Source organism: Ruditapes philippinarum, unplaced genomic scaffold (genome assembly GCF_026571515.1).
Source record: "Ruditapes philippinarum isolate M1 unplaced genomic scaffold, ASM2657151v2 ctg7117_1_1_1_1, whole genome shotgun sequence".
NCBI lineage: Eukaryota > Metazoa > Mollusca > Bivalvia > Venerida > Veneridae > Ruditapes > Ruditapes philippinarum.
Window position 1 is genome coordinate 11530 of NW_026859075.1, and position 19587 is coordinate 31116.

The 19587-nt window shown below is 33.4% G+C and overlaps 1 protein-coding gene across 1 annotated transcript; it reads left to right on the plus strand.

Annotated features, from left to right (window-relative positions):
- The first annotated feature begins 1868 nt into the window (after positions 1 to 1868).
- LOC132755109 (uncharacterized) lies at positions 1869 to 19194 on the plus strand. The gene is made up of 12 exons (XM_060745904.1): positions 1869 to 1969; positions 3422 to 3454; positions 4285 to 4317; positions 8343 to 8369; positions 9497 to 9608; positions 10412 to 10533; positions 10889 to 11063; positions 11201 to 11335; positions 14438 to 14800; positions 14981 to 15079; positions 17837 to 18025; positions 18675 to 19194. The coding sequence occupies exons 1-10, from the start codon at positions 1928 to 1930 to the stop codon at positions 15070 to 15072; spliced, it is 1134 nt and encodes a 377-aa protein (XP_060601887.1). The 5' UTR covers positions 1869 to 1927; the 3' UTR covers positions 15073 to 15079; positions 17837 to 18025; positions 18675 to 19194.
- The last annotated feature ends 393 nt before the right edge of the window (positions 19195 to 19587 follow it).

Consider the following 19587-nt stretch of genomic DNA (forward strand, 5'->3'; position numbering starts at 1 on the left):
TATTTTAGATCATCTGCTTAATCCATTCTCCAAAATATTATTCTAGTTATGAAAAATGTCCAAACTCGGGCTTAAAATATGACTTAATTATGACTTTATTGGTTTACTTATTTTTCTTAATATATTCATAATAATCTTGCGTTTATCTTTTTGGTTTAAACATATTTGTTTTTATCAGGTTACAATACCTCATCGCGTAGACGTTGATAACCATTTTGTAAAGATGGCTGCGAAGCGCTTACGTCTGATACATAAAGGTTAACGTTAATGCTCAAATTTAGGGCTTTTTGTTCATACTCTGTTTATTAAAATTAATATATTGTTAAAATCGGGATATACTATATAAATGTCCAAAGCATTATGTTAAACCAATGCGAGTGTGTCAGCACTACCTTTATGTAAAGAAGACTTTTAGCGTCGGATTCCTTGCACAATATGTGGTAAGCGTTCCAGAACGGCATTGACATAAGCGTCCTGTCACAGTATAAACTGGTTACTTGTACGGACGAATGGGTTATTTCTTGTCGTTACGCCTCCGCTTTAACTTCAATTATCACAACACAGACATTCGTCAAGGTAGCTTTCTTAAGGTATGCTGTGGTAATGCACCATTCTTTTGCAGCCATTTTTTGCCTTGGTTAAACCTCGCTTGTGAATGCAGGTTTGATATATACCACTCAACATTAGCTAAACAAAATAAGTTAATTTTTATATTATGACAAGTATAAAACAGATTTCTTACCGCATTTATCTGTCACTTTGATATGGCGAATGCTAACATAACGCAGCATTTGAAAAAAAAAAAACAGAGTTATGGAGGGTTGTAGGGATGGTGCAGCAGAGGACCACCTTCCGCCAGGTTGGTGCAGTGCTTGGTGTACACTAGACCGTCATCACCAGAGCCTGGGGGAGATACCGGCTACATGGTACATCCGCCAGGAGGCATGCTGGGGGTCGGCAAAGGGTCACAACACAAGCTCAGGATCGTTTTTTGGTCGTTCAGGGCACGTCGTAAAAGATTTTTGAGAACAACTTCTCTTCAAAATAACCTTGTTAATGCGGGGGGTCCATGTTTCCATGCAGACGGTACGTAGAAGGCTGTATATGATGGTAATCTGCGGTCGAAAAGACCTTGCATACGTATCCCCTTAACGCGTCGACATCGCCAGGCCGTTTGGAATGGACCATGGAACATACACGATGGAATATGCTACACAGGAGACACAGTCTGATCACTGATGAGTACATGTTCAGCCTAGACTTCACTGATAGGCGTGCTAGAGTCTGGAGAAGACGAGGTGAACAGTTTAAAACTGCAAATATTGTTGATCGTGACCGGTTTGGAGGTGGGACAGTTATGGTGTGTGGAGACATCAGCTGGGATAGACTTACCAACCTGGTTGTGCATAATAGAGGCACATTGACAGGTCAGTGATACATAGACGACATATTACACAATATGCTAGAGCAGTTGCGGATAAGTTCATTCTAATGGACGATTATGCTCCTCCCCATAGGTTCTAAGTTTTAAGTCTAAAACTGTACACAAAAAAAAATCCATTTTAAGAAATTTGAAAATCACCCTGCATGTTCCGAAATCTTCAAAGAGGGTCTAATCCTCTTCTCTAGCACAAATTCAGTGTTAAACTCCTTTATAGGGTTAAATTCGTCCTTCAGCTGAATTGATAATACTGTAAATCAACATTTAAAACCTTTCGCACGGCGTTAATAAAATTATCCTAATAAACATTCACACTCAAACTCATTGTGCTTAGCTAACGTTGAGTAGTATACATCATGTATATACATTGTATTTGGGAAAAATATAAAGAAATCCAGCATGACTTGTCGTAACTAAAAAAAGAAACATCCGGGTATAAAGATTGTTTGGGTTAGTCCCTACGTACATATTTGTGTGATATGCAAAATGGGAGGCATTGATTCTAAATATCCAATACTAAAGGAAAAGGTAATTATAATTAGATCTATTAGTTATTAAATTTTATAATACATTTTGCAAAAATACAGAAAAAAATTGAACTTCATGATTAATGATTATATCATTATTTGTCTTTTGCGTTTAATTCTAAAGTTTTTTTTTCCAAAAAAGTGTATGCTATAGTAATGTCATTGCATAAATATATGACAAATATACATAAATAAATTTTGAATCGTTTCCGTGATGTCTTAAGATAAGAAAATAAACTAGCCGCATTGTTTAAAAAAATCTTTAAATCCTGAACAATATAATAGCTTTCATCTATGTTTGTATTTATCCAGCTTAGATTGTTATAATTGGCTTATATCATAATGAATTGAAACTGAAATTGTGATTTTTTCTTTTATTATTATTATAATTATTATTATTATTTCTATTTTTATTATAAGTAACAGTAGAAGTAGTAGCAGAAGTCGTAGTAGTAGTATTTATTGATGCATGTATTTATTTTTACGCTGTCGGGGCATTGATTAACTTTGACATGTAGTAATTTTATGGGTTATTCGCTCTCTTTTCAGTACTTCCTGAATTAAGACTTTTGTCATACTTAACCGACACTAATTTCGAAATGTCTTCAAATTGTCTGATAAAAGGTTGAAATATAATAGGAAAATAAGAGAGTCAATGTTTTGAAACAAGCCACAAATCATACCAAACGTTTATCAAGAGTTCAGAGGTTTACGCAATAATTATGTCACAATTCTATTATATAATATTTTATTGAATTTGAAAATGAACTGCGTACTTTTGCTGTAGCCACTGAACGGTTAAAGTCCTCGCCCATTCTTTCATTTGAACGACTTTAGATTTATGGTTGAAAAGATACATTTTCTTAGACCTACTTTAGTATGCTTAAGACGTAAAATCATTAATAAAATCTGTTGATAATAAAAGAATGATTTTCAAAGATGTTAAAAGCAAAGCCTCTTTAATTTTGACAAAATGATACACCTTACATATCGCGATACTTGTTTACCTGAAACATTTGAGCTTTTGTGTGTGTTTTATCGTCATTTATAAAGATCTTTTCTTTGATTATATCTTGTGTTTTGTGAAATGCAAAGAGCAATTTGTTAAAACAAGGAAATAGAAACCACGCTGAATAGAGCAGAAACCATTGTCATTTGAACATTTTAACAGTGTTCGTATGTCACCGCATGCACTGTTCTATTTCATTCAGTACATAATTTAAGATTGAATAAAAATTCCCTGGCCTAAACGACCTTTAAAAAAATATCAACTTGGCGCATGGTTACAGAACAAAATTACTATTAATAATCTAATGAATTTAATTATTTATTTCAATAATTATCTTCTTCAGCTGCTGCAGAAAAGAATTTTCTGTGTTTAATTGGCTAATCTTTAAAGCATTTCAACTTTCATAACTTGTAAAAATTAAATTGTATTCTTTAATTATTGTAGGAAACATGCAAGTATGCAGGATTTTGTTCAGACGTAAGTATAATTTTGAATTTACTGGGCTGATTTGTGTTTGATTAACACGGTGATCGAACATGCACTTACTCAGACAAAACCCTTACACAGTCAAATTGTAAATCAGAATTTCGGGACAATTCGACTCTATCAGTTGTCGCATTTGACCGACTTCAACTGCCTCTAAGATGTATTCACTTATCTCGGAAGATTATCTGGTAGGTTCGATTTTTCTTAAAAGCTTTATTTTGGGAAATAAACAAATTTGACACTCATTATAGGGACTTAAGAGCCGTCACAGATAAGGCATTTAAAAAAGTACGAGAGTAAAGGTAGAGGTGTATACTTCTCGGGGAACCAGTTGATATTACCGGGGCTGAAACCGAATGCATAAAAAGTATCAGCCGAAAAAACAAGAAGAAGCTGAACTCGAGATGGTAGTAAGAAAGAACAAATATTTTTAGTGTTGGGATAACTTGCAAGTTAGAATAGGATACCCCATTTGTTTCATAAATTCGTTTCAATTAATTTTCTTTCATCATTCAAAGTTCAATTCTCTGTTTAAATTTTTATTATTTTGTCTATGAAAAGATACATTTACAATACTGTAGAAAAAGTAGTCCATGGGGTACTCTTGAAGGGATAAAATGTCCTTATTTCAGAAACAATGATGGTTACAAAACAAAATTACTATCAATAATTCAATTGATTAAATTATTTATTTTGATAATTATCTTCCTCAGCTGCTGCGGAAAAGAATTGTCTGTGTTTAATTGGCTAAACTTTAAAGCATTTCAACTTTCATAACCTGTACAAATTAAATTGCATTTTTTTAATTTTAATTATTGTAGGAAACATACCAATATGCAGGATGTTGTTCAAAAGTAAGTATAATTTTTAATTGACTGGACTGATTTGTGTTTAATTAACACGGTGATCGAGCATGCACTTCTAAAACAAAACCCTTACACAGTCAAATTGTAAATCAGAATTTCGGGACAATCCGACTATATAATAGATAAATACAGAATCCCTAAAGAAAGCCCAACACGGCAAAATTGAAAATGTTGCAGGCTCGGTTTGATTGAGCCTGTTCATGGACGGTACTGGAAAGTGCAAGTTACCGCCCACGCCCCCTAGCACCGGCTTAAGCAGAATTCAACATTTAAACGTGAAATAGTAAAATTTTGAATTTAGAAACATCTGCAGATGTGTTCATACGGCGGTTAACATGGAACCTTCAATGTGACACTTTCGTGCCATTCCATGGAAAGCGGCGTATGGTCCCCAAGTAATAAAAAGCGTGTGCCCTAAACGACAAAACAATGGGCGGAACTAAATAAAATAGAATTTTGAAAGGGGATCAGAGGTTATGAAGCCTGCGTATCACAGATAAGACGTCAAAAGACAAATTTAAAAAGCAGGCAACATATCCTAAGGGTGATTCAACATTATTCAAGTAAGAATATTGGAACCACCCAACTAGAAAATGCCGAAAAGTTGAAACTGAAAATACCACAAGCACAACAATAATGCCGTGCTGAACGATCTTCAAGGATCGAAAATATAACATCATTGATTAAATGTACGGGGAGACTTTTTACAGCCGCCACACGGCACAAATAACACGGATGTGATCTTAAAATAGATAAATACAGAATCCCTAAAGAAAGCCCAACACGGCAAAATTGAAAATGTTGCAGGCTCGGTTTGATTGAGCCTGTTCATGGACGGTACTGGAAAGTGCAAGTTACCGTCCACGCCCCCTAGCACCGGCTTAAGCAGAATTCAACATTTAAACGTGAAATAGTAAAATTTTGAATTTAGAAACATCTGCAGATGTGTTCATACGGCGGTTAACATGGAACCTTCAATGTGACACTTTCGTGCCATTCCATGGAAAGCGGCGTATGGTCCCCAAGTAATAAAAAGCGTGTGCCCTAAACGAGAAAACAATGAAGTCGTCGAATTTGACTGACTTCAACTGCCTCTAAGATGTATTCACATATCAGACGTGTGGATTGTCTATCTCGGAAGATTATCTGGTTGGTTCGATATAGTAAGCTTTAGTGTTGAGATAACTTGCAAGTAAGGATAGGGCACCATATTTGTTTCATAAATTTGTTTCAATTATGATTTTCTTTCATCATTCAAAGTTCTCTTCCCTGTTTAAATTATCATTCTTTTCCCTTTGAAAAGATACAATTACAATACTGTAGAAAAAGGGGTATTTTTGAAGGGATAAAATGTCCTTATTTCTGAATCACTGACACCATTAATGTTAATTCATAAAGTAATTGTCCTAGGAGCAGCAGAATTATATTGGTCGATACCTTTTAAGAAGAGTTTAATACATGTAGATATTTTATTTCATCTATATTCAATAAAATGTTTAGCCCGTAAATACAAATCGATGAATCGACTTGTCAATTTCACTGGCAGTATTAATCGCACTGTCAATACTGGCGGTTGCCGTATCACTGTCCCAGTCATCACTAGATGTATCATGAATGTTTATAATGATTTATTCCATTTTATGATGGTCTCTGTACCAGTCATGTGCCTTGCTTTTCTCTATCAACCTTTCAACATGGTCACATGCTCGACGCCATCTCTATTAGGTCTATTATTAGCACCAAAAGTTGCGTCTGCGAAATTTAATAAGTCATCAATTCTAAAAAATATTTTAAAAATACCATATTGATCACTGCATAACAACGCACACCTGTAACATTTTTTTTATATTATTTATTGTATTAAGATACAATTTTTTAAATATTAAAATATTTGTCAACATTTCCAGACAGTTAGCATTACATTCTATTTCAATTTATTTTATTGATATTATTTATTCTATAGCTAACGCACATGTATGTCATATTTCATACACGGACAATGGACTTAAGCTGGGGCCAAATCAGTTCAGTTGGCTAGAAGTCCGACCATTCAAATAACTTTTGTTTGTGTAGGAGGTGTCTAACCATGTTTCATTAACAAATATAAATTGGAAGCCTCTTTCTTCTGAGTGTCCTTTCCTCTCATAAATTGACATCCTTTGTGCAACAGCATTTCACTTTTATGTAATAAGTTTTATGTTGACAGTCGTCTTTTTCAAGCTGTAGCCAATATCGCGTAGCGTTCTTTTGAGAAGTAGTTCCCGACTGTTAGGATATTGGATATCTTTTATCAGTACATCGTGTACGAGGGCTGTTCGCAAAAAAATGCTTATTGTCCTCTATCTCGTGATCCACGTGGGACACGATAAAAACCAATACATACCTATATATGGTAATTCAATACCTACACAACGGTGTATAGATTACACGTTAGACTAAGTGAAAGACATACAATTTGCCATTTAAATACACGCAGTCAATGACCACTGTAGTAAAAATGGTTGGTAGAAGCGTCGACAAAAAAAGATGAAATACGGGCTTACATTAAAGCTCGCTCAAAACTGGGTTGCTCTTTGAAGCAGTTGATGACTGAACCCTCTCCTGCTTATGGGTCTTCTTATGTGTCTTATGACACAGTAAGGTGATGGAAAAAGTAATTTGAGTCTGGTATAGAGTGCATCAAAAATGTACCAAAATCAGGTAGGCCAAAATCTGCATCTCGTAACGAAATCGTTTCCAAAATAAAGGATATCATTGAAGGAGATGCCAGATTTACAGTTCGTGATATTGCACGAAAGGAAGGCATAACGGTTCAATTTATTTTGAAGAAACATTTGAAAGTCAGAAAGATTTCTGCTAGATGGGTGCCACATGTGCTGACCAATGAGCAAAATAGGCAACGGGTTAAGGTTGCCAAAAAGCTGCTTCAAATGTTTCCAAAATATGTCAAAAAACAGTTTGCCAATGTTGTCACAGGTGATGAAACTTGGGTCCATTATTTTGAGCCCGTCAGAAAAGTTAGCAACAAAATCTGGGCCACTAAACACAACAAACGCCTAATAATTGCCAAACGGTCTCTGAGTGCAAAGAAGGTTCTGTATGCAATTTTCTTCTCTGGTGAAGGACTCGCAATAAAAGTACTAGTGAAAAAGGGCAAAAGTATCACTGGGAAGTACTACAAAGACGTAGTACTTAAGAAACTAAAAAAGTATTATAAGAACCGACGCCCTGTCACTGGTTTTAAGCATATCCGTTTTCTACATGACAATACCCCGCTCATACCCCGGTAATAGTTTCGGCGTTTTTGAAAAAAGAAAAAGTAAGTATTTTACCTCACCCCCCGTATTCTCCAGACCTTGCCCCATGTGATTTCTTTTTGTTTCTGAGATTGTAATTCTTCCTTGCTGGGCGGAAATACAAGTCCCGACAGGCACTTGGATCTGCCTTCATCTGTACCTTATTACTGTGCCCAAATCAGCGTACCGTGATGCCTGCAAGAAGTGGATACATCGGCTGAAACTTTCGGTTTTAACCACGGGGAGTACTTCGAGGGCATGAAAGGAACACTTTTGAGCTAAATTGAATTTGAAGTTTCAAGACAGAAATGAGCAATACATGTAGTTTCTGAATTGTTGGGTACGAAAATCAAAAAAAATCTTGCACCTTGTTTCTTATCACTGAAAAGTTGAACTGGCTTGTACTGGCCGCGGTATGAAGGGCGTCAGTACCCCTCTTTCCTTTTTAATCATTCCTGTATATTAACACATTTCTCTTGCTGATGCCAAAGAGTTTTGCCGTTTCTTTGTTGAAGGTGAGTCTTTTTGGTTTATCGAGATGTTTCCGTAAATATTTAGTCATATGGACAATATTGTTGAATAGTTCAGTTTTGTTGTTGTTTTTTTCTGTCTGATTCGTATGCTTATGTGACAATATACACTTAAATAAAGACACATGTGATATACACTGTTATGACATTTTGTATATCAAGAATTATTCACCTTTTATCTTTTTAGAAAATTTATAATGAAGGAAGACCTGATGTAAGTATTTCAAAAACATTAATCAAACTATTTTAAAAACGTTAAATAAAAAAAATTACATTTACTCATTATGCACTATATTTTATATTTAACTTGAAGGACACTTGTACATGTAATAGAAAGAGCACCGAAACACGAGGCTATCTGATTTGTACGAGGGGGCCTAGCCCCCTAGTATTAATCAGATTGCCGAGTGTTTTGGTGTTCTTTCTCTTTTGTATCATAGTCAAACATAAAAGCACGTTCCCTGTTGTCACAATATGAAACCCCGGCAAAAATGAACCAATGAACGAACATCTGAATATGACATTTCTTTCGCTTTCCCTTTCTCTGCCGTCACAATATGTAAACCCCAGCAAAATGAGCCAATCAATGGGCATGCTCTGGAGTGCGGGTAACTAATACCCGCACTCCAGTTAACGCACTGTGCATGTATATGTATACGATTTAACCCTGACATATTTTCAACAGAAAGGTCTCCAAACTATGATACAAGTATGCATTATGATATTTATAGCCAGTGTATGATCTTATTGTACGAGGTCTGTTCCAATAAGCCATGGACAAATGCGTTTAGATACAAAATACTCAACAAACTTCTTAGAGATTGATGTTGATATTTAATACGCCATTGCTGAGTGTACATGTAAAACATCAGGAAGATATCATTTAATTTGATTACACATAAGACTACCTGGTATAGCAAGACGGCCTGCGTTCCAGCGTCATAATATGTCGTGTTTTGGCAGTTCTCCGGTCAAACGGAATCTATATAATATCTGTGAAGTTAAAATATCTAAGGTCTAGTCTCTGGTATTTCAGTTAAGAAGAGTTGAATATACATAATTATACGGATCCAAGAGGCATAATTTCTACTTTATTAGAAGAACTGTAGGTGATGTTATGCTTTTCATTATCCCTTGACTAATGGATCAGACCGAAACAATTTAACACATGGATAAGGGATAGCATTTGAATCAATATTGTTTAATCGATGTTGAGGACATATTGTCAACGAATTGAAATTAGTCATTTATTTTTTATTAATTATTTGTTGTTGCTACAATCGTTTCTGTTATAAAGTGATGAAGATTCATAATATAAATACCATACTTTGTATTTATAAGGATGTCTGGGTGAAAAGAAAACCTGACAATGTTTCTCCAAAGACTACACAAGTCTTAATCAAGGAAACGGTGATTGGGAGAGAAGCAAAAGAAGGAGCTTTCAAAAAACACGGTGAATATGAATATTGCTTAAACTGCTTTAACAACAAGATATGGTAATTGTAGATTTAACGGTGTAATTTTTATGAAACTTTCTTGTGTTGTGAACAATGCGTAAACTGTATGTGTTTTGTTCAGTATCATTTGACAGATAGTAATTTTCTTCTTTGTATTTCAGCGTTATAACACAAACTAGTATTCTTGTGTAGGAATATCTTTGTAATGTTTTGTCAAAACATTCATTCACACAATGTTTAAACCAGGAAGTTATGTATGTCGTATTGTAAACTCGATTCATTCCCTTTTCATTCATGTCAATGCCCTCTGTAAATTATGGACAATAGAATAATAAAACAAAATATAATATCATATCGAAATATCGTATTCATGTTACTAGATTATTTGAAGAAAACGCATGATTTTATAATTTAAGAGAAACCTCAACACATATCTAAAGCCATTATTATTTCAATTCGGTTTTGTACTCTTATTTCTAAATACTGGTAATGCTGCTTACAAATATAGGACTCGTTTCCCAAGCAATAGCTTTACATTCGTAGCTTCTTTTGTTTCTTTAATTGATTACTTATTTGTGTTTCCCAACAACACAAGGGGTCTTGGCAAGTATATTGATATATATCCGATTAATGTTTTCAAAGCAGTATTCAAACAGTTATATTTTATATTTATTTTGCACAGCCATATAGCAAAACGGTACATGGTCATATAATCATATGGTTTATTTTTAATTTTGATAATTTAAATTATTTGTTGTGTTTGTAATGCTTCTGTTTTTTTTCTCCATTTGTATTGTAGACAAATTACCTGCAATACCACATGAAAATGCTTATATTAATGAAGACGAGAGTCATTACAACACAATCTTAGAAAACGAAATGGATGATATAGAAAAAACAAACAAAACCATTAAGGACAAGGTACTGGTTCAATTGCGAAAATACCTTTTTTAAAATAATTATTATGTTGAAAATAATCATAACAATAATCGTATCCATATATAAATGTATCCGAGACTGTGATTTGGAAAATATTTAAAGCTTTACATGATAAACACATGCCCTTGACCTATCCAAAGACATTTGAAATAAACATTATTTTAAGTACTTAACTATTTTAACCGTAACGTTTCATTATTAAATGAGATTTACAAACATGAGGTTATTATCTTTTACTTTAGAACACCTGAAGAAAGAAAGCATTTTTGGCAAAGTCAAAAGATTAACAGCAGTTTTGTTAATTAAATGAATGAATGAAGTTTTTCTTCCTTTCTAGGTGTTTCATTTAAGTAGTACGAGTAAACGTGCACCAGACATGAAAGATGATCCAAGAACAAAAGAAGTAAAATTAAGTACATGTTTGGAATATAGTGAAATGGTGAACACATTCCATAGATTAATTGTTCAAAACGTGCTCGTTGAAGACATCTTGCCATCTTTGCAATTTATTGGTATGTTTTAATGATATGTTTCGCACATGTAAAACATATATATCTATAATAATCAAATTTTGTAAATATATCTGATGAAAGTGTATATTAGTTTTATTCAGAAATTGATTGATTTCTAGATTATTAATTTTTTACAGATCATCCTGATGATATATATGCAAGAAAGAAAAACAGTTCACCGGAAAATGCTGTACAGCTTCTCTTGAACGAGTTGAAAGAAAGTGAAGAACCAGGAAAATGGCAAAAATTCATTGATGCATTAAGGGCTTCTGGCATGTATTTAGAATATGACATACTTCTTTGCAAATAAATGTCTTTTTTCTCTAATGTACGTTGTTTATTAAGCAAAACAACCAGAAATAATATATGACTTTAAGACAAATAAATACATGTACCTAAAATTCATAGACCATTATGAGATTGTAAAAGTGTTGTTTTGGGGGATAAAGTATAAAATTAATATTGCAATATTTAGAACAATGCAGTTTGTAAATTGTAAAAAATTGACTATGCTATTAGAACATTTACATTTGTCGCATAAATTGTGGACTTTGATTAAAAGATTATAAATATATTTGCAGGATACATGTACATTGTTGACAATATACAAGGCTACAAGATTATTAGCCCTAAATATCAGAGAGAATATATACGGAAACTGACTCCAAAAATAGGTAAAATGATTTCTCCAAGCAACGTTCTTCCAATTCTTCTTCGTAAAGGGCTTCTAGGAGAAGTGGACGTTGAAGATGTTCAAGAAGCATGTACACACCGTAGTAATTTTGCAGGTGCATGTTTATTGCTTGAAAGAATACATCTGAAACATCGCAACTGGTATGTTGTATTTATAGAGGCTTTACAAGAAGCAGGTATGAATGAGGTTGCAATGAATCTTCAAATCCCAGCTTTATTACCAGACTCGGCCCAATACTTTATGGAAACCGGTAAGCTTCATTCTATTTCAATGAAAACCTTGTCTCTGATTTCATTATGAAGTACATTTATATGCAAACTTAAAATATTTCATTGTCGTAATACACTGTCTATGCATTTTTATCGTGTAATTAATTGAGACAAATTGTTTTGTTTAAGTTTTTTTCTTAAGTATTTCGCAATCTTTTTAAATAAGGATTAACTTTTAATGCCTCAATCACCTCTAACAGACACGAAGAAGAATTTTGAATTGACTGAAAATAAAGAGGAGGAAGAATCTATTCAGACGCACACCTTAGATAAGGTAAATCGATATTAATGATCTTTGATTCGTATCTTTCTTCTCATAAATATTAGAGCTTTTTGTGAATCTCTGCATTTTTTTCTATGCTTACTCTGGTGTATAAATTCAATGGGGAATTATGTTTTACTTTAATTTATTTGTATTAACTAATTGATCGTAAATATTTTGTACTAATTGTTCAGTCTGCTGAAAGACAGCTCTTGAAAAAAATTGTCTTAGTACGTAAAATGATGTTTGTGAGTATATTTAAGGCTGATGATTATAGACATCCATTTGACCAATGTAAACAAGTTAGAGGAAATGTCGAAACGACACTTAAAAAGGGTGTTAAAGAACACATGAAAACAAAACTTCGAGATGTCGCGACACATGCTACTAGTAGATGTTCAGAATATAACGAAATGGTTAACATCTTCAGGCCATTGATAGTCCAGAATTTGCTTGTTCATGACATCCTACCGTCATTACCATTTCTAGGTTTGTACTGAGGAAGATGTTTATGCTTCATATTCTGTAGAGAAAGTAATCTAGAAAGTTATCTAAGTAACTTCTCTCGAAGATATGATAACATTATGAAATGAAGCAAAATGTGTTCAGTATGTAAATTTAAATCACTAATGCCATTAAACTTGCATAGCATAGTCATCTTTTCCGTTTGTTTAAAATGACCGATATTTTTTCACTTCAGTAAATTGAACGATGTACGTAACTATGGGATCTTTAAGGACCGATGACGCTTCGGCTTCGTTATCCGCACTCAATTCTAACAAATGAAAACATCTTCATGAATCATATGAAACTTTTTTAGTATGTTCTTTACATGAAGTTTTTGATGCCAGCACTATTAAGTGTTGAGAATTGAGTACCGATTAAGCCGATGCTATATTAGGGATGTTGCACTTATTCATTATCTCTCATCTACAGACTCAATCAAACTGAGTGTGCAATTTTCATGTAATTTTGTGTTATTTATGCTTCCGAGGGATCACTTTTGTTTCCAGATTTTTATTTGTCAAGGTTCTTTCAGCAGGGATAAGACATATTCCATCATTTTCTGTCTCCATTTGTTGCCCAACATCATGCATATTTAATTATCATGTTTCTTGCATATCAGACAGGATTCATATCAGACTGGACTCTTTTATGATTACACATGTGCTTGAAAAACCTGCAAACTCCAACTCCCATGTAAGATAAGTCGCGTGCTCTTAAAAAAGTCATTCCCGCGCGCCGTTTATGCATGAATTGATTTCCTAGAATGACGCAATTTTGCCGTTATGAATGAAGTTGTAAATCCATCCGATACTATAAGAAAAAAGAATTAGATTAAAATATAAGTTCTCATAATCTCTTTACTAATAATGATTTATATAGCATATGCAAGAAAAATTAATCAAAAACTGGCTGTCGTCACACACACGAATATCTAGTTCTCGGGTAACTGTTGTGGAAACTCGGCAGAACCTCGGTACCACCGTAAACTGTTATCCTCAAGCAAGATATTATGGTCTGTACCGGCAGCCGGTGTAAGATCCTTATACTACCTACTGCAGACACTGAGATTAGAATATAAAGAAATCTGCTTACAATTTCTTGATGGTAGGAAAATATAAGTTCAATTGTCAACTAGGTGAATACACCTTTATAATATTTTTTTTAATCGGACAAAAACATTGATGCATGTGACAATGAAAGGTTTTTTTTTATTTAATCACAGAAAACCATGATGATATATATGCTCAAATGAAGAATAATTCCGACAAGGCAGCTGTAATGATCCTCTTGGACGAATTAGAGACCTGTCAAGAACTCGGAAAGTGGGAAAAATTCATCAATGCTTTATCTACCAATGGTAACATGACGAAGTACTTTCAATACTTCTTTAGCACTTTTGAATACTTGTTTTTTGCTTGTTCTTTAAGCTTGAATTAACGTTTGAAGTTTAATCATAACGTATTTATTTGTTCAGGTGTGTTTTAAAGAGAATAAACTTTAATACTAATATGCTAATTATAAAATGTTACGGTCATGCATTTAGTCTGATAAATTGACAAATAATTTCAGCTGAAATGTTAATAATTTATAGTTTATTTTGTTTGCTCTCTTTCATTGAAATCAATATTTTTTGTCAAAATAGGGTACTCGTACATCGTCGATAACATCAGGGGTTACAGGTTTATCAACCATAAATTTCAAAAACAGTACATTAAAAACATTACTCCGAAACTCGGCTCTATGATAAAAGTCTGCGAAATCCTTTCATTTGTTTTGGCAAAAGACTTAATCAGTGAACTCGACAAAGAAAATATTCAAAGGGAGGATGCCAACCGTGGTAACTTTGCAGCCGCAGTTATGCTTCTCGACAGAATCCACCGAAAGCATCGCAATTGGTACTTGCTATTTATTGAAGCCCTTAAAGAAGCTGGAATGAAGGAAGTTGTAAAATGCCTGGAGATACCAGCATTGCTAACATGCAAAAGAACTAAAGATTCCCATATTTGTAAGTGACATTGTTCTAATAAGTATTATAAAATTAAAGAAAAAACATAAATTGCACAGTAAGAAAACATATAATGACAAATTATTGTCTAGATACAGCAATTACTCGATAATTAGCCTAAGGACTATGTGTTATCATCCTAAATATTAAATTATTGAAAGTTTCATGCTTGTATTTTAGGCAATCAAAGCGATGAAACACTTCCTGATGAATGTAAACTCTATGATTACTGTGATGTATCTGAGGTACAATATGTGATAGAAAATCTGTAAACTCCTGGTAATGTTTAACTGACCTTTTTTATCAGATAAAAGTTACTTGATTTTTTATTTATTTATTCAAATGAAAAAATATTGATTATTGTACTGCCTATGCCTGTGCTAGGGGCATGAAGAAGCCTGGATTTATTTTTCACTGTGTCTAGCCAAACTCCAGATTGCAATTTCTGCATATTAAACAGTTTACGATGCAAATGATACCGTAAGATAATTATATTTATTAAAAAACCAGACATGATAAGTTCATCATTTAACAATTCTAAATATACTTAGTAATATACAAAACAAACTGTGATGTCTTAGCTATACTTGCAAAGTGTAAACAAGGGATTTTCAAAGATTTACTATGGTGGTCAATATTTTATGCAATATGGCCAATAGATTTAAAAAAAATACAATTTTCTATTCCAACCCTTCCGAAAAATGTCCTAAAAAAACTAAGTTTCAGAACTTTTGATCAAATTCTTCATGTTTAACTTGGTTATGTGTTATATTACCGTACATAATGCCTAATTCTAATACGACCCGTATTTTCCCAATTGAACATAGAAGGACCGAAAATGGTGTGATTATGAAATGAAATAACTGTTTACGCTCTATATTTCAAAATTTGACGTAAGCATTTTTGAAAGATGTGACGTGACTTTTAAAGATGCGACGTGCTGAAAATTAGAACGGAAACAAATCAGGCGCAATTGAGCTTAATATCCGGTAAGGCAACATTTATTTGATGGCGTCGAGTTAGAATCGAAAGATTATATTCAAATCGGTGATTTATAGCTTGTTAAAATCACTTTTTGTCGTTCGGATCATATCTTATCTTACTTTCCCGAAATTTCTGGTACAATTCCATTTAAACTTTACAAGAATGATCGGTAGTTACTTTAGTTGAGCATATCGTCAGCATATTTTCTGCTTCAATGACTTTTGTAAGAATTATTACCCTTCAAAGATTTTGATTTTTAAAGTTTGTCCGGATTTTGATTTTTAAAGTTTGTCCGGACTTCTCTAATGCCACTAATGCAATTTGAATGACATTTTACAAGCAAGATAGATTATAAGATCAAGTACTTTTGCATATTTTGTGGGTTTTCAGCTTGAATGATTTATGAATGAGTTATTGCCTGTGAATAAAAAGATGTTTTGGCATGTTCATGAATTTTGTGTTGCAAGCCACACAGAAGCTTGTCCGAACTACTCCTCAGAATTTATTGGTGCAATTTCATCCAAACTTTACAGAAATGATCAGTACCAAGTTAAGTTGTGCATATCGTCAGAATCTTTGGCATGTAATTGATTTTGTGTTTACTGCTTCACAGTAGCTACAACGTGCAATTGGCAATCATCATGCGACAAATGTGGTCACTGATCGCTCTTTATGAATTTATGCAATCACGTCAAAACAGTTACATAAAAAATTCATTGTTGCCATCCATATTACAAACATCATTATAAACACTCACAGATTTTCTTAGTTTTGATCGATTTTTACATTTAAAAAAATCTGGAACAAGGGTGACTAAACAATGCCTATAGAGAAGAAGTATTTAAATGTTTTACTTTTTACCTATAGCGAAATCTATGCATCCCCGGATGGAGCCAATTTAAACCATGGGGCTAAAACTTTAACAAACTCCAGCGCTCTACAAGACAATGTTTCATGTTAAATATTTAAGACTGTAAAAAGAAGTTTTCGTAACTTTAAAAATATAAGGGAAATCCATGATCGCCCAGGGTAGGCAAACTTAGATCACAAGAATGTTATCTGAACACGCCTGACAGAGGTCCATTAGACAATGATCCATGCCAAATACCCGAGCCTTTGCCTTATGATTATATAGAAGAGACCATTTAAAGCTTTAACCATATATATCCATAAAGTAAGATCAAGAAACCACTGGAGGGGCCCAATTTAGACCCAAAGGCTATAATTTTAACAAACTGGGTAGAGAAATACACGAAAATTGCAGACTCTGTTTGATTGAGTCAGAACATGAGGAATAATAAAAACTGCAACATAACTCACGCCTGCTTGCACCGGCATGAGCGATACCCAATTTTCAACACTTAAAAGAGCTGGAATCAATTATCCAAAATGACTATAATATAATTATTTTGTAGTGAAGTACTGCGTAACTTTTTACATCTGTCACAGACACTAGAAACCTGCTGTTGTATAATATAAAATTCTGGAAGCCCGTATTTCAAGGCTTACGGAGCGTTTACCGCCATTTTTTACACGAGGTTGCTCGTGTTAGGTATAAATGTGAAATTACAATGTATTTCTTAATCGGATGAATACGCACATTAGAAAGCACATGCTCGATCTACATATAAAGTCATCTTTGCGTCGAAAATTTTTTTTTATAATATTATAAATTTTTAAGATGATATCTAAATACGGTCGGAATTAAAGGGAATTATCTTACTCTTTTTTATTATTTCTATTCTAAATGAAGCAATCAGTAATTTTCAAAAACAAATACTATTTAGTAGATGTTTATTTCATACTCAGTTAAACAACCATACAAACTTCAACCATAGATTTCCTTATAATTCTTTTAAAGATTTAGACCAAGATTAATGTTAATGATACTTCTTCATCCATAAACATTAAGCAATATACAGTATTCATTTGATAACTTTCAATTAATTTAGACCAATAACTTTCAATACTTATAAATTGCATTTGTATTGAGGACCTTTCTGAAAGGCATCTATAAACTATAATGAATTTTACATGTTTTCACTGATCTAGATGAATACGACACCTATGAATTGAAAACTGCACGCAGCCTTCCACCATGTCTTACTTCAACTAACGCTGCCAAATTTTCAAAGAAAGAAAATCTAGAAGATGAGGAAGATGATGAAATTTATCTTGATCCTAATGCTGAGACACAGCCTTCATCTCATTTTCTGGGTCGGCCTTCGGCAAGCAGAAAGCGTAATAAGAAATTTTAATAGTAACTTGTATAAATAAGATTCACTGCTGATAGGGACAGTAACAATTCCACTGAAACCATGACTGCTTTTGTTGAATTCAAGGGCAAATAATTCACAATAAAGGGAAACAATAGATTTATTTCTTAGTTTCATGAAGCTTACCTTCGTTTAAGTCGATATGCAAAATTTCAAGAATGAATTTAGGGTGGATAGGAATTTTTTCATTTCGTCTTTTTATGGTAGTGCATGTTTTCTTAAAAAATGACCATTTTTTTAAGAATTTAAAGTACCTTTGTGTTCATTGAGAAACGTTAACAAAAACGATATAAGGAATTGCATGTTATTTTGTATTGTACTCAACAATAAAAAGAAAAACATAATCCAGAAGTAAAAACAAGAACTCATTTAAGTATGTATAAGTTATCTGCCCTTGAAGTGACCTCAAATAAGTAAAAATTTCTGAAAACAACTTGCCAAGTTTAAAGAAATTTAATTAAACTGTAAACACTGTTTTCTTTTTGCCGATATGTCTATATGGAAACTTCCGAAAACGTCCTTAAGGAATATTTATGACAGTGACATTCTTTATCAATTATTCATTCCTTACAACTCTATAAACTCTAATGAATATCACATGTTTTCACTGATAGTTGTTTACGACAAAGATGAATTGAAAGCTGCTCACAGCAACCCACCTAGGCTTAATGCTACTGAAGCTGCGGATTTTTCAAAAGAAAAATATCAAGAAGATGAGGCATTGTATTCTGAGTCAGAAGATCAATCTCTATCACCTCGGCTTTCGCCTGTGCTTTTGGAAAGCAATATGCGTAATTAGAAATTTTATTTTTAACTTGTATTTTATTCACTGCTGGCAGGGACAGTAACAATCGCACTGAAACTATGATTGATTTTTTTTGATAGTGTGGTCATATTTTTATTATTTGTTATTGTTGTTCCTGTTGTTTTAATGTCATTTAGAGTTTTTTCATATGGCTGGAAGATCCAAATTTGTTAGAAAAGGAGCAGCAAATCCAAGATAAGTGTCAATGAATACTATAAAGAAATATTTATCGTGCTGTTCGAATCCTAAAATTAATGCTTTGGTATTATCTATATCGTGCGTTTACTTGATATTCATTCGTTAGATGATTGGGTAATAATAGGAATAGATAATCCCGCGGTTGTATAGGTATAAAGGAAATGTTAAATTGGTTGTTTTGACATTTGTAATAACAATGTGTATTGAAACTGAAGGATATAATGCCTGATTTATCCAAGTATATATTTATTTATTTATTTATTCAAACAAATAATTCATTACAATTTACAATTTTCCAAAAGCCTTGGTTTAAACATATTTATTCAATCTCTGTTGCGAAACAAGTTCCTGCAACTAATATTATTCACGTTCGAGTCCGCTTCCTGGAACCAACTTGCAACATAGTATAGTACTTGTGTCATATAAAGAAACATGGCCAGGACCCGATTTGAACTCGAACACATGATTTATGGGTTGAGAGGCAGACACTTCAACCACTAGGCCAAAGCCCCCCCCCCCCCCCC